General features: G+C 57.0%; 1 protein-coding gene across 4 annotated transcripts in view; it reads right to left on the reverse strand.

The window, feature by feature from the left end:
- Window positions 1-15,661, reverse strand: part of SYNPO (synaptopodin) — a 68,759-nt gene that overhangs the window by 4,000 nt on the left and 49,098 nt on the right. For 2 of the 4 annotated variants that reach the window (XM_045437114.1, XM_045437116.1), the window contains exon 3: window positions 4,054-6,416. In XM_045437114.1, coding sequence (XP_045293070.1) covers window positions 4,054-6,416 — 2,363 coding nt within the window. Of the gene's footprint in view, window positions 1-1,994; window positions 6,417-11,836; window positions 12,017-15,661 lie in introns of those variants that run through there. The other 2 variants (XM_045437121.1, XM_045437118.1) reach the window with 2 other exon arrangements.

Genomic DNA, 15,661 nt, shown 5'->3' on the forward strand with positions numbered 1-15,661 from the left:
CAGCTTGTATCTGCTAAATCATCCAACTCTTCGATCAGATTGCAGCAGTAAACCAGTCCACTCAGCCTTCAATCCAACCCAGATTCACCAGCAGTCATTCCTCAGAGTCCAGACTTAGCCAGTCCATTCAGTGTCTTCCACTCAATCAAAATCCAGACTCATTCAAAAGATCCAGTCTTTCACCCAATCAGTAACCAGCCACAGCCAAGCCAGTCAGCCTCTCATCCAATCAGAATCCGATTTCTCCCAATCAAAAGGAAGTAATAAACTATGTTTTCTCCATCCAATGCGGCAGCTACTAGATGGGCTGACTCAGAAGGGGGTCCCTTAAACCTAAAGAAAAATGTTGTACAGCCGTCCGAATAGGAGATTTCTCATGGGATAGTAATGCTGGAGGGGCCCTTAGGGACCTCCTGGGGACATCCAAGACCCCAATCATCAACTTGGGAAGTTAAAGCTCAGCGTGGGATCCACCCCTTTCACTCCCAGGGTCAGAGTTGTGTCTATGTGAGCCAGAGACGCTGGGAGCTGTTCTGGCTGTGATATATCCCAGGAAGCTTTCAGTCAGCCCAGCTGTGGGAAGTGGGGCCAGGAGTTCATGATCCCAGCCCATCAACAAGCATCCAGGGCTCTGCAGCCAGGAGAAAGGCGGGCTAGGGCAGGTAGACTTATCACACCTGTCTGAAATCTCTAGGGGTTATGTCTGCCTTTGGTGGCCACAAGGGGAAGGCTTGGGCCAGCAAGTGGCCCTAGGCTGACTTCCCAAGCCTGGGTTGGAATGTGGGGCAGTGGTAAGCAACTCCTCACCATTTGGAAGAAGGCCAGAGCCTGACCTCATCGGAACTGCCATGTCTGGGTACTGACTCTCTGTGCGGGGGGCGGAGGGGGGAGGTGGGGTGCACAATACAAAAAAGCTGTGAGAAATCAGGACTGTTCACTTTCTGACAAAGCTCTCAATGCATTACATAAGCCAGAACTCCCTGGAAATGCACATGGGTGAAGATTCAGAAAGAAGCGCCCACTTAACCCAGCCCCAGCCCCATCGCAGGGCATGTGTGTGGGGTGAAGGCTTGAACAGAGTCGTCAGGAACCATCAGAGACCAAGCAGAGCTAGCTCCCCGATTGCCTTCTGCAATCCTTTCATTGGACGCAAGGCAGACTCAGGCCCAGCCAGAGGTGGGAGGGGTTGTCTAAGGTCACACAAGGAGTCAGGTATAGATCTGGGACTGCAACCCACTTCTGACTCTTGATGGCAGTTTGCTCCTCTCCACCAGGGGCAGAAACTCTGTTTTCAGGAGCTAGGAGGTGACAAATATGGGACATTGCCAGATTAGATAACAGGGAGAGGAGGAGGGGGCCTGAGGGAACCAGAAAGTATATGCTCTGGCTCAAGGCATTTAAATCCCACTTTTAGGGGCTCCTGGGTGGCTCAGTTGGTTAAGTGTCCGACTTCACCTCAGGTCATGATCTTGCAGTTCATGAATTCGAGCCCCACATCGGGCCCTGTGCTGACAGCTCAGAGCCTGGAGCCTGCTTTGGATTCTGTCTCCCTTGCTCTCTGCCCCTCCCCTGCTCAGGCTGTCTCTGTCTGTCTCTCTCTCTCAAAAATCAATAAACATTAAAAAAAAAATTTTTTTTTAATTCCACTGTTAAAGAACTCAAACAAACATGGACTGTAAGGGGCTGTGGGTCTTCCCTATGCTCCACAGCCTTTTTGGCCAAACTCTGAAGGAAGGAGAAAACAGAAGAATGTGATTTCCACAGGACTATGGTTCCCTAAGTGCTGACCCAGGGACGAGAGAGAGGCAGCCCTTGCCTCCAAGCCGGCACACATCTATACACACGGCAGATCCAGACACGCAGCGGATTCAAACAGTACTCGGAGACACGCCACACGGTAACTCGGTCGTCCCACCCCACCTCCCAAGCCAGAATCGGGAAGGAGAGAGTCCTGACCACCAGCCAGGGAGTGCGGAAGAAAGAAAGAAGCAAGACAGATTTGAGGCCGAGTGTATTGAGAACAGGAGAGAAAACAAAGTTGGGGGAAGAGCTCGGCCAGCCTGGCCGCAGGAGCTGCAGGATGGAGGGTGGCCTCTTCCACTGCTGGCCCTGGGGGGGGGGGGGGCGGGTAGAAGGGAGCAGGGGTCCAGGGTAGGGGCTTTGCTCTGTCCTGGGAGGGGCCCGGCACGAAGAAGCTGAGCTCACTTACGACTCCCCCACGCATGCCCCCAAAGTTCTGGGCAGAATGAACTCACTAGGAAGGCACCCCCTGTTCCCATGGAGACGAGCCCAGAGCTCACGAAAACTGCAGGCTCAGCCCAGCATGGGCACCGCCTCCACCACCCCTCACCCCGCTGGGAGCCCAGAAATAGGGCTGGGGAAGAGAAAGTGGGTGGTGCTCGGCCCCCAGCCTTGGGAAGCTTCCACCCAAATTCTGCCTCTTGCGTCTGTATTCTCTCCCTGCCCACAAAGCCTGGTTTGGGGGCTGCATCACATCAAAGGTGTCAGAGGTGGTGAGCATCTCACACTACCTGACTCAGCACCCTCATGATACGGGGAAACTGAGACCCAAAGATACACATGGAATTAATCTGGTAGAATCCAGATCTCTTAAGTGCCGGCCCTATCCTCAAAGCCTTAAGGTCTCTTCCTCTGTCCCACTCAGCTGCTAGGCCCCTGCCCAAGCCCCTGCCATGCTTCTACTGTCTCTAGGTCACCCTGAGCCTGTGCTGTCCCAGCCGAGGCTTCTGATCCCCTGGCTTCCTGAAGCAGCTCGTTCCAGCCACGCCCTCCCCAGGACACCCTTACAGACCTCTCATCTCCAACGGTTCTATGGCAACAGCCCATTCCCTCCCCTTCTCTTTCCAGGGGACTGTCTTATCACTTACAAGGCCTTTCTCTCGAAGCACCAGCCTATCCCCTCAATCCTCAAAGACTGTCACAGCTGGAAGGGCCCTGACTATATAAATAAGAAAACTGAGGCCCAGAAAGGGAAAGTGACTTGGCTAGACTCACATAGTGAAGGGGAGGCTGAGATGGGCCCAGACCCTCCTCTCCAGCCTCTCTCCCTGGGGCCCCTTCCACTGCGCGGAGATAGCTGCTTTTAGCTGGGCAGCTCTCGGCTGCGGTTGAAGCCAAACTAGCCAATGGATACATTGCCCGGGCGGGGAGCAGGGTGGGGTGGGGGGCTCTCTCACTGCACACTCACATCTGCACATCTTCTACAGGGTTCCCCTTCTCTCAGGGATCCCCCGGGACTTCGCACGCCCTAGCACACTGAGGGCCAGCCAGATGGGGTCTGGGATGAACTGCTCTAGCTATCCCCAAAGTGGAGCCAGGTGTTTGGAGAGGGCACGGAGGCGGGTTGAGCAGAGGGGCAGGAAGAAAAGCATCAGACAGCAGTGGCAGGCTAAGTCCTCGTCCAGCAGAAGAACCCACGAGAGGAGAACACGTGGCAGCCGAGGCAAAGCTCTCTGAAGCGGCGGAGAGGAATCGGTGTCCAGAAGGCAGAGATGGAAGAGAGACCTGTGCAGGTAAGAAGCCAGCGACAGGCAGAAAGACGCCGGGAGCTGGGGCAGCTGAGGAGGCAGACCCTTGGCTGGCTGGTTGCACAGAGGCACTGGCAGGCTGTTTGCTCCAGAAGCCTGTGTTAGGGTCCCCTTCTAGGCCATTCCCCAGCAAGACGCTGGCATCCCTAAGGCTCACAAAGGCCAGAGGAAGCCCCCCAGCCTCATTTCGGCCTGCCAAGGGAGTTCTCTCTCCGTGACCCTCCCTGCTATCCGGTATCGGACTGCAGATCCTTCAGACTTGGAGTCTCATGACCCTTGTGGCAGGGAAGGAGCAGCTGCAGCCCAGAGAGGGCTTGCCCAAAGTCACAAAGCTAGCTGGTGGCAGCATCAGCCTTTGAGCCCTGGGTCCCCATCCTCCTGACCCTCAGCTCTGTGCCACTTCCAGCCACATCTGCTCTCCATCCAGCCCTCGGAGAGGGGACCCTGCCAGGCAGTGGGATCCCTGCAGGGTCCGTTACTTGAAGCAGAAGGAAGGCTTCCACACCTGAGCCTCGATCCCAGCATTCCGGGTAGAGAAGGAGGGCCTGGGGGCCTGCTTGGCTCGGGGAGACCACGCCCTGGAGGGCGACACAGGGGAGATATCACTGCTGTAGGTAGGGCTCACGGCCGTGGGCTGGAGGCCATCCTGGCCGGGGGAGGTGTAGAGGCCCGGTGAGGAGCGGGAGGGCCGAGGCAGGGCCGGGGATGCCGGGAGAGCGGCCTTGGGCAGGCTGGGCACCAGGTCCAGGGAGCTCGGCTTGGCGGGCGAGGCGGCTCTCGGAGAGACCTTGACGGGCTCCTTGATGGGTGAGAGGACGAAGAGAGACTGCCGCATCTGGTAGGCCGGCTGCTTGGTGGGCTCGGGGCGCAGGACCCCATTCTCGGGCAGGTAGCCGTGGTAGAGGGAGGCAGGCGGGGTGCGAGCCGGGCTCCGGGAGGCCACCCGGAAGCCACCAGGAGCATTGGTGGAATATTTCCAGGACGAAGGCAGGGACATGGTGGGTGAAGGGCAGCGGGCCAGTTCGGTGTGGCCGGAGGACTCGATGACATACTTCTCCATCCGGGACTGGCGGCGGGCGTAGAGCTCGGCCCCTTTCCCAGAGGCCTCGGACAGGTTCTGGTTGGGTTTGGGCTTCGGCTTGGCCTGGACGCGTGGGGACTTGAGGCACGAGGCCCACTCCGGGAGGACTTCCTCGGCTGCCCCAGGGCTGACCCTGTCCCGGGGTGCGGGCTCCTGCTGGAAGTTGGAGGCCTCGGCCCCCAGGGCAAAGGGCTCCTCCTCCACGCCCGCCTCCCCCTGGTCCCTCTGCCTCCGCTTCTCATCGGCCGTCTGTACCAGATCCAGCAGGTCTGGGTTCGGGGTCACCTTGGGCTTCTCTACGAAGGTGAACATGGACTTCCGGCTGCCCCTGCGGGCCATGGACTCCTCCAAAATGCCCGTCTTGCTGGCCGGAGCTGCCTGGCCCTTCAGGTGAGAAGGCTTGGGGTCAGAGCTGGGGTAGAGGGCAGAGTAGGATGGGGGAGACCTGCCCCGGGAAGCCAGGGGAGCCGTGGACAAGGTTTCGGCGTAGGTGGGGGGTGGGGTGAAGTTCCCCAAGGGGCGTCTCTCCAAGGCAGGGCTGCGCTGTGCCACGGGCCTCCTCTCCACCATGGGGCTGTGGGACATCACATGTCTCTGTGGCCGAGGGCTCCTATCTACCACGCTTGGGGGCTGGGGAGCCCGGGCCTTCTCCCCGAGATGTCGTCTCTCTACCATGGGGCTCCGTTCCACCTGGCTGGTGCTCCCTGGAGCCTGGATCCCGAAGGGCCTGGCGGTCCTGTTGACCACCGACGGGGGCTTGGCCAGTGTGAAGTGGACCTCACTGTATAGCTTGGTGGGCGTGGGCGTGGCTGCCCATCCAGACGGCTCAGGTTCCGCTGACACCTCTGGGACGCCCGGCTGCACATCGATGAGCAGGCAGCTGGACGCGAAATCTGGGGCTGGGATCCCAGAGCTGGAGACGGGAGTAGTTTCTCTGGAGAAGGTGTTGGTGCTGGTAGGTGGAGCTGACACCTTATCGATGAGGAGGGTGCTGGATTTGACCTCCGCAGCCGGCTCGGGGGGCTGCCCGCTGGCACACGGGGTGCTGGGTTTGGAATCTGACACCGTGCCATTGGGAGGGGGCTGGCTTTCTGAGGGCTGCTGGCTCTGCGGGGCGACAGTGGCCGGGGGGTTCTGGTTGACGTCTGCGTGGTCTGCGTCTGGCAGGCTGTGGTTGCTGTTAGAGGCTGGCGTGATAAGGGTGGTGCTGAGTGAGGAAACGTTTTGGTTGACGTCTACAGCTGGGCTGTGGGCCTCAGCCGCGGGCGGGCTTGGCGGGGTCTGCTGGGTTTCTCGGTTCTGGGACAGGTGCAGTCCATTGGCTGTCAGCAGGGCCGCGTTCTCCTTCAAGTAAACCACCAGCGGTACCTCCTCCTCCTCGCTGGCCACCTTCTCCAGGTGCCGCAGCAAGCTGGCTTTCTCTGAGCACCCCTCCATGCTGTGAGCGGGGACCCCTGTGTCAGGGCTCTGGCGGTCGCTGTTCCTTGGAGGGCCTGGCTCAGGGGGTGAGGTGGGACTCAGGCCGAGCCCCGAGGCGTAGCCCGCAGGGCCGGCAGGGGCCACTCTGAGGGACTCCTGGCTGGGCTTCCGTTCCCGTTCCCGTTCCCGTTCCCTCGGGCCGGGGTTCTCCAAGGTGAACTGGTTCACTCTCTGCCGGCGCCTGTTGAAGAGCTGGACGCCTCGGGAGTTGGAGCTGGGCGGGGTGGTCAGCTGTGCCGCGATCTGCTGGCTCCGGGCCTTGGCCTCTTTCAGATCTTTCTCAGTGAGGCTGGTGCTGTGGGCCAATGCTGTCGAGAGGGACAGAGGTCCAGTTAGCAAATGGGAATGCAGAACCACGGGAGCAGAGACAGACAGACAGATGGCCACCATGCCCCTCCTACAGATGCTCTTTTCCTCTGGGATTTGCTCTTTACTCACTAGTCCCTGGAATCCCCTCTCCTCAGAAAGATCCCTGACCCAACAACCATCATGGCCCAACTCAAAGGCCACCTACCTGTGGGAAAACCTCCCCTGACTACCCTTTCAGGGTGAACCGGCCCCTTCTTTGGCTTCTCCCTGAAGGTTATTGATACTGTACTTTATTAAATTCTGCAAGAACACCTCACCCTAGCAGGAGAGGCCACACTACATCCCTGACCCATTCTCTACCACCCTCTCCACTCACTGGGCTCGGCCCTGCTGGCATTCTTTCAATTCCTTGGAAATGCCAAGGTCGTTCCTGCCCCGGGACCTTTGCACTTGCTCTTTTCTCTGCTTGGAATGATCTTATCCCAGATGGAATACCATGTCGGTTCCTTCTTGCCATGCAGGACTCACCTGAATGTTCCCTCTCTGGAGGGGTTTTCCTCTCTAATCAACTCTCCCCTCCCCTATCCTACCCCTTTGTCTCATTTCCTTCATGGCATTCACCATCATTTGCGATTATCTTCTTTACACATTTCCTGGTTTATCATCAGTCTCCCCACCTAGAACATCGGCTCTCAGGGGGCTATGTATGACCTTGCTTGACCTGGTCATCATTCTATCCCTGGCCCCTACAATAGTGCCTGGCATAAAGCGGGCACTCGGTAGGTATTACTGAATGCATGAATGAACCCCCAGGACATTTTCTATGTGCCTGTCTTAGGGGCCTTTACACTTTCACGGCATAGTCATTTGCTAACACTAACACTTCCTCTTTTTAGAATAGGTAATACACTCACATGGGCTGAAAACTGAGAAAAACAAAAAAGCGTGCGGTAAAAAAATGTCCCTCCACCCCCGAGCATCCACACCACAAATCAGGTAACCACGGTTACTAGTTTCTTCTTATAGAGTTTCTTCCCATTTTTATTCCCATAATCATTTTAAAGTTCTCATATTTTAATATCATAAAAGTAATACATTGGGCTAATTTCAGCAGCAACCGTACTGGAACGTTGCATTAGTCTATTCTGTCCTCATAAGAACACTAGGAGACCAACATTACTTGCCCGTTTTACGGAAGTGGAAAATGAGGTCCAGAGGCTGTGTACGTAACTCACGCACAGTCACACAGCAGAGTGGCCAAGCGAAAGTCAGCACCGGTTCCCTCTGGGCTCACAACCCATGCTCAAGATGCCTGCTCGTCCCCAAAGTTCCCTTTGGCACCTTGTAGGGTGCCACTACAGGAGACAGAGTCAGTGGGGGGACAGGTTCAGTCTAAGATTGGAGTCTGGGGCCCGAGGTCGGTGATCAGGCTGGGGTCAAACCCTGTTAATCTGTAAGTTCACTGTAGGCAACCATTTCTCTTCCAATCCCCAGAGCCCAGGTGGCACACCATTGGTGCTCAATTTATGCTTATTGAACAGAGAATGAACAGATGGACCAATGGGAAGATGGATGAGATAGCCTGTGGCCAAGGTTACCAGCTCAGTCAGTGGCTGGGAAAATTCCTCCCTCCGTCATCCTCCCCCAGCCCTCCCTACTGTGGGAAGCTAATTAGTTCTTGAGGAATCTGACCCTACCCTCCCTCCTACCATGCCCTCATTAGCACTGGCCATGACATGCTGAATGGGTCTCCAGGGACAGTCTTTCTAGGCATCCTGCCAGCGAGGCTCAGAATTCACGGACTCCCAGAGCTGCAGGGGCCCTTCCAGAGGAGCTATTTGACCACCACCCCCATTGTAGAGGTGAGGAAACTGAGGTCCAGAGAGTGATGACACAGAGTAGAGCTCACACTAGGGTCAACAAAGACGTCCACGTGGAGCAGCATAGCCGAAGAGGTTCTCTGGCCCCAACCTCCTCCTTCCCACCACCTCCCATCAGGATCTGGCTCCCACCCACACACACCTGTGCCCACCGGTCCAGAACAACCTGCCCCATGTGTCCCTGACGCTTGCCCCCTTCTGGTAGGGCTCCTCTCCTGCCTGGATCACCCCATCCATGAAAGATGAGGGATTTGCAGGTTGGGCCAGGCCGCTGCCGTGGGTGCGGGGGGTCGTAGGCAGGGGCGAGTCAGCCACGCAGCGGGGCCTTGAGAGGCTTCGTGGCTCACGCAATGTTTGTCTCCTCTGCCCTGCTTAGCAACCAGGACTCCTGGCCCAAGTCCGGGCTCTGCCATTTGTTACTTGTGAGACCTTGGCAAGTTACCACACCTCTCGGAGCCTGCTTCCTTGACTGAGAAGAAGTGATAAGAGCACTGACGTTAGGGCCGGGAGGCTGCGGTGAGGTCACGAATGCCAGCACTGCTCGCTGCCATCAGGCCCAGTGGACAGGGCAAGAGGGCTCATGCTCCCTGGGAGAAACTGCTCGTTGGTGACCCTTCTCTACTCCCTGGAGGGGTCAGAGCTTTTTCTAGCAAAGGAGACTCACTCCACAGATCGGGATCCTGAGAGGGAATGTGACTCTCTCAAGGTCACACAGCAGGGCATTCCAGAGTTATGGAGAGGGAGGGATTATTGTCCCAAATCACGGGACCTTGGAATCTCAAAGATGGCGGTCACTAGGTCCAACTGCCCACATAATTCCTGTGTCCCCAAAACCATGCCCCTGAGTTACAAGTCTCTGTTTACATACTCAACCGACAAGGAGCTCAGTACCCTAAAGAGGTGCCTTCTACTCATTAGTGCTCCTTACATTAGCTCCCGACCTCTGGACACGGTCTGTCCCCTACTGCCACAGATTTTTCTTTCCAACCTGTCCTGCAGAGTCACAGATACAAATCATATCCCCCTGGGGTATGGTCAGGATAAACACCTGTGTAGCCCCAACAATGTTTCTTCCGCCACAATTGCTAATGTTGATTCTACATATTATTTAATTTCCACAACAACGCTATGGAAGCGCGAACTATTATTATCCGCCTTTTAGTGATGAGAAAACCAGGGCTCAGAGAGGGAAAGTGAGTTGCCCAAGGTCACAAAGCCAGAAAGTAGTGGAGCTGGTTCATCCCCCGCTCTGCAAGACTCCAGACAGCACCAGGCTTTCTGGCTAACGGGTTCCCACAGTGTGAGGCTCACGGAAAGTGCTTCATTGTTTGAATAATCCAGACCTCCCAATGTCCCTGCACTTTCCTGTTTTTCTTTTTACTTCTCTGCTTCCATCCTATCCCCCGACTGGTTCTGAAGGCCGCCATGGGTTTAGAAAATGCTCAAATGTGAGAGCATGAAGGGCCCTTGGGGATAAGCTGGCCTGGGAGGCTTCTCGAGAGGCTTCGAGAAGAGTGGGCCTCGGGCCAGGACCTGGTCTGCTGACCCCCGGGCTGGGCTTGGAACCTCCCCCGCCCCGCGCTGCTGTTCTGGGACAAGAGGAGGGCAGCAGAAAAGGCCAAGGGGTGAGAGAGTCCAGCCTCCAAGGAAGCTCCCGTACCCCCACCCCCAGCCCGCAGTGACTCCACGGAAAAGGAATCCGGCAGGAGGCTTGGGCAAGACCCTGCCAGCAATCCAGATGATTTCTGCCACCCTGTGCAAACCACGCTGAGAGAAGGGGGCTGGGCCAACCCCAGAGTCCCCCACTTGCAGGGCGCCAGGGAAGGCAGGTCCATGCAACATTCCCCAGACGCAGGAATTGTTGCCCCCGGCCAAGCCCCAGCCAGCCAGGTGCAAGACGGTGCTCCCTGGTGCTAGAGAAGCAGGAGGTAGCCAAGGGCCATAGGGGGCAGGTATCTCGCTGAGCCCCCCATCTGCCTGGCTGCAGCCTGTTCCTGTGCCAGCCATACACCCCCTCTTCTCAGGTTGGGGTGCTGGCCCTTGAAAGACCTACCCTGGACATTGGATCGGGAGCTCTGAAGACAGGCCTTCAGGAGAGGAAGGAGTGAGGGTAGATACAAGGAAGAGCTGCCCGGGGTCAGGAGAACTGGCTCCAACAGGGGTAACTCCCTAAGTGTGTTGGGGGACAAGAAGCCCCAAGTACAGCCGTCAGAATAAGGGCTACAGTGGCTGCTGCGATCAGGCAGCCCTCACTGTAGCCCGGGGGGTCGTGCCACACACTTTACACACATTACCCTATTCAGTTCTCCCCCCAAACTCCGAGAGGTAAGCACTAACAGGCTCCCCAATTTGCTGATGAAACTGGAGCTCAGAGAGACCTGTCGAAGGCCATACAACTTGCAAGTAGCAGGGCTCGGATCTTTCCAACCAAAACTGGTTGCAGAGTCTCATTTCTTAACCGTTCCGCCTTTCAGCCCCAGACTTTGGGTCCAGTGCTCTTGGATAATGGTCTGCAGAGCCGCCTGTTTCCTCATGTCATGATCGATGTCCCCAGGAGTGCCCTCTCCCCTCTCAGCTGCCTAGAACAACCCATGCATCCTCTCCCTTCTGCCTGTCAGGAGAAGAGCTGAGAAAACTCATTCTTACTAAGGTAGAAATGACTGCTAGGAGATGAAAGTCCAGGGGAGTGGAAACAGCATGGTATTGGGAGTCAGGAGACCCAAGTTCCAGTTGTGCTCAGGCAGGGATAAGCCCTTTCTCCCACCCCTGTCACTTCTATAGGTAGTTGCCTGGTCTGCTGACCACCAGGCCTGTCTGGACCTAGGATCTGAAGGAAAGAGGTGGGGCAAGGGAAGGGAGGCCAGAGCAGAAGGTCAGGACAGGGAGAGAATTCAAGGAAATGCTTCTTCACACGGCTGCCGTCAATGGGAGTATCCAGGCCCCAAGCAGGGTGGAGTGGGACAGGGAGCCAGAGGTGGGAATAGAGACTGGCTGGAGGCAGCCCATTGTGGACGCCCGGGAGTCTTGGCACAGGGACAGGTAAACAGGCTGGGTAAACTGCCCCCCTGCTGGGGTCAGGAAGGAACCAATGGCTGGCTGCACAACCTCTGGCTCAGCTGGGGGCAGGAAGATGAACTGGGCCTGAGTAATGGCCTGACCGCCTTGCCAGCCCCTGCCCCATATCCTCCGGGCTGAAAGGAGGAAATGACACAGCCTCCATTCCCTAGGGAGTTCTCCATCCACGCCAAAGTCCCAGTGAGTGCAACCTGACTGAATTGTGGCAGACTGCCAGCCCTCCTCTCAGGAGGAGAATAATTCATACTAAGGTGAGGAGGACTGCCAGGACATGGGAGATGCATAAGAACAGGGATGGGAGTCCCAGACCTAGCTCCAGCCTTGCCACTGACAGGCTGGCAGAAGTCTTCACATGCCTCTTCTCTCGATGCCCAGAGGGGAACTGAGACCAGAGAGGGATGCCATATGCCCTAAGTCACACACCCCAAACCACAAAGGCACCTCCGAGTGCTCATCTTACTCACTCCAGCTGGGTCCTCTCTGCAGCCCAGCTTCCCCCTGGATGCTGAGCCGGCCTCGGTTCTCAAAGCCTCCGGGAAAGGCAGCCAATTGCCTTGCTGACAAAGAGAGGAAAATCCCACATCGAAGGCAACGGAGAAGCTGGATGTGACTTCTCTCCTCCACAGATGACTCAGCCCAGCTCTTTATCAGGAAAACTGATTTTGCAACAGCTTTTTAAATGGCCTCTCCGCCCCCAATCTCTCCTCCGCCAATCTACCCGCCCCATGCTGCCAGATTCATCTTCCTCTGCCTGGCTTCACTCACTTCTCTCTCCTGCCCCCCCAGGATGTGGAGGGTCAAACAGCAAGTCTTCATCCTGGCATTCAGGGCCCCCGACACCAGAGCCTGCCTGAAATCTTGCTAACCTGCTATCTGTGCCCTCAGCAACGGCCAGAGAAAATCCAATGGCCCGTGCTTCTCATGCCCACCCTGTGAGTTCCTGCCTCCCCTGTGTGGTTTGCGCCGACCCCTCTACAGGAACTCTTCTCTGTCTCACATCCTTTGTACACGCCCCAGCCTTCCCACCTAACTGGAATGCCACCCCTTCCTCCAAAAAGCCTCCCCTGACCCACCAATGTATTATATGCACCGCTTAATAACCTCATCACTTTGCATATTATTCATAGGAGTGAGAATTACCTTTCAGGGCGTGCTCACCACACGCCAGGTCCTTGCTTCATTTACAGCAACCCTCATCCCATGTTAGAGAAGAAACCGGCTCAGAGGGGTGAAGTGACCTGTTCAAGGAGGCGCAGCTAGGCAGTGGCACAATCAGAATTCAAACAGGGTGGCCCAGCGCCCAGTCCAGGGCCTACCACGTGGGTCACATTGCCTCCTCCCTCCCAGTGTCTTGCTTTGCAGCAATCACAGTCTAGGTTTATTCCACCCCCCATCTCCCCCCCCACCCCACCCCCTCACCTCCTGAGACTGCAAGAGTCTCCGGGGCAGGGCAGGGCCTCAACTGCTTCACTTTTGTATTCCCCCCTTGTTCCCCGTACTTTCCATGAGTGCTGGCAGAATAATGACAAAGTCAATGGGGATGACAATAGCCAACGTGTGAGGAGCACCAGATGCTGCTGAGCTAAGGGTTTAACATATATTTTCTCATTGAACCTTCACAGCAACTCAGAGGGGAGGCTCCCTAACCTCTGTTGAGGAAAATGAGAGCCGCAAAATCAGAGAACTCACCCCCGGTCTCCTAGCCAGCAAGGGGCAGGCAGAGCTGAGTTGGAGCTGGGAGTCTGATTCCAAGCCCGGGCCCCTCCTTGTGAAGAGCTCTGCCTACAAAGCACACTCATTTCCCCCACCCACGGTTCCAGGCCCAGCCCTGCTGCCACTTCCTCCAGGAAGCCCTCACCAATCCATCCAGACTCCTAGATCAGTGCTCCACCTCTGCTCAAGATGGCCTGGGGGCCTCAGAGCAGAAGGGGGTCAGAAGAAGCAATAGGTTGAGAAAGCTCAGGAACCCAGGCCCAGAGGAAGCAGGCCCGGCCCAACTCCTGATATCTCCCTGTTGGAAATGGGCTGGGATCAGGCAGGGCTGGTGGCTGGGTTGGGGGGGAACCTAAGAAGAGGGCTCTCAAGTGGGCATGGGCCTCAGCTGGCAGCTATCCCCTTAGGCTACGGGCACTGCTCATTGCTGGACTTCTGCTGTGGGGTCCTCTGCCGAGGACTGGGAGCCGCCACCTCTCTCCTGCCTGCTCCACTGGACTAAACACTCATCTACAATTCGAGTTTTAGGGACTCAGAAATGGTGACCCAGAGAGAGTCAGGTTCAGCCCCAGGTGCACAGCAAACTGGAAGGGGCTGGTTCACAGAGAACCAAGCTCAGACTCAGGCTCCCACCTCCCAGTCCAGCCCTGGTAAGCCAGGCCTGCCCGGCCTCCATCATCCTGGCCCTGGGAGCCTTAGGAGTACAGAAAGGACTGCCACACCCTGTCCTTCCAGAGAAAATGTTTACTCCAGGAAACAAAAGGTAGTGAGCTGGGGGCGGGGGTGGATGGAGATGGTTTCCCCTAAATTGCCTCTGCCAGGGGTGTGGTGGGCCTAGGCCATCTCTGGGTCTCCAGCACCCAGCCCAGGGCCTAGCACGCTGGGTCTTGCATCGAGATGCAGCCCTTTCTCTTGGCCCTGTAGCAAGCCGGGGCTGGCGAGGCCTCCATCCTGTCTGGAGGCCCCCAGGCTCAGCAGAGGCTGCCGCTTGGGAGGGGTTCAGTAAGTGTTGAGGAAATAAGTGACTGAAGGATGATCCCTCCCACAGCCCAAATCACCTTCCCAGTTCGCCCCACCATTCATCCTGGGAGACAGCCTCTAGATCTCAGATTCATCTAGACTCTAGATCATAGATCTAGAAGATCCTGGAAGACCTTCTTGGATCCTGGAAGAAGAGAGGAGAGAAGGAAGGAGGGAGGGAGCCACACCTCTGGGGGCAAAGAGGGAGATGAAACCTCAAATCACAGTGTTAGACCTAAGAGCACAATATTCCATTAAGTGCTGAGAGAACACAGAACCTAGAAGAGAGATTAATTAGGATGAAGGAATCCGGGAAGGCTTCCCGGAGGAGGTGGCATATGCCCTCCATCTTGAAAGATGGAGCTGTGGGGGCATTCCAAGCAACGGGCCAGCCCAGCAGAGGCTGGAAGGCTCAACACCACCCCCACCCCACGCCCCTCCACCACCCCTACCCCAAGTCAAGACCAGATGGAAAGGAAGAGGGATGGTCCCAGGAGAGTTCCTCGGAACTGTGTATATTACAGGGCGCATGCCCGGGACGGGAGGCACCGCGCCACTTGCCCCGGGGGCCTCCGGGTGGGTTACATAACCGCCCTCCGCCGGGGCCTCGGAATCGGCCTGGGACCCTTCTCCGCCTCCGAGTCCTCAGCCATCTGTCTGGGCCGCTTCCCTCTTACAGAAGAGGCCGCTGCAGCGAAAGTGAAGGCCAGCGCCCTGTGGTAAATTCCCCACATTCCTTCCTCACAGAAAAATAAATAGCCCGGGAGAAGGAACGCAGGAGGAATGATAATGACGGCAGGGCTCGGTGGTGGAGACACAGAGCGGGGTAAACAGAGAAAGGAGCCGGAGCGCCCCGCAGAGCTCCCCAGCCTCGGGGGACCTCTGCCTGTCCCCTGGAGGCCGCCTGTCCGTCTCCTGTCTACCTGTCCCCCGGAGGCTGCCGGTCCCCAGAGGCGTGCTCATCCGCCTCCCCTGGCGGCTCACTGGGCTGTGCCAACGCTCTCGGTTCCCAGGCTCGCTCACACCTGCCAAAGAAGGCTCTGGGAATCCCTGGGTCAGGGCAGGTGACAGCTGAGGGCAAGCTTGTCAGGACAGGGCTCCCCTGGCTTTTATCACTCAGGCTGCTGTCTACTGGGCACTTCTTACGTTCCAGGTATTCAGTTTTAGTATCATCCTTATGTTGGTATGTTGTTTTATTTTCTCTTTGCAAGCTGTGGCCTGGGGGTGCGGTTGAACCCATTTGACAGATGAGGAAACAGGCTCAGAAAGGTTTTGGGGAATCGCCAAGGTTGTCTGGCCAGCGAGTGCTGTGAGGCCTGGGCTCCTGCCTCTCACTCCCACATCCGTTCAGCCCGCCTGCCCTTCCCAGAAAGCCCTCCTCTACCAAGTCCAGCCAGAGGTGCGGCCTGTGCGCCTCCCACGCCCTGTGCGGCAAGGCGTCCCGTACCACTGGCAGGCTACTTTTAGTAAGTCACCTCACCTCTCTGGGTCGCAGCTTCCTCATCAGGAAAACAGGGATGATGAGATCTGCTTTGCAGAGTCGCTGCTGAGTACGT

The sequence above is a fragment of the Leopardus geoffroyi genome, chromosome A1 (genome assembly GCF_018350155.1).
Source record: "Leopardus geoffroyi isolate Oge1 chromosome A1, O.geoffroyi_Oge1_pat1.0, whole genome shotgun sequence".
Taxonomy (NCBI): Eukaryota; Metazoa; Chordata; class Mammalia; order Carnivora; family Felidae; genus Leopardus; species Leopardus geoffroyi.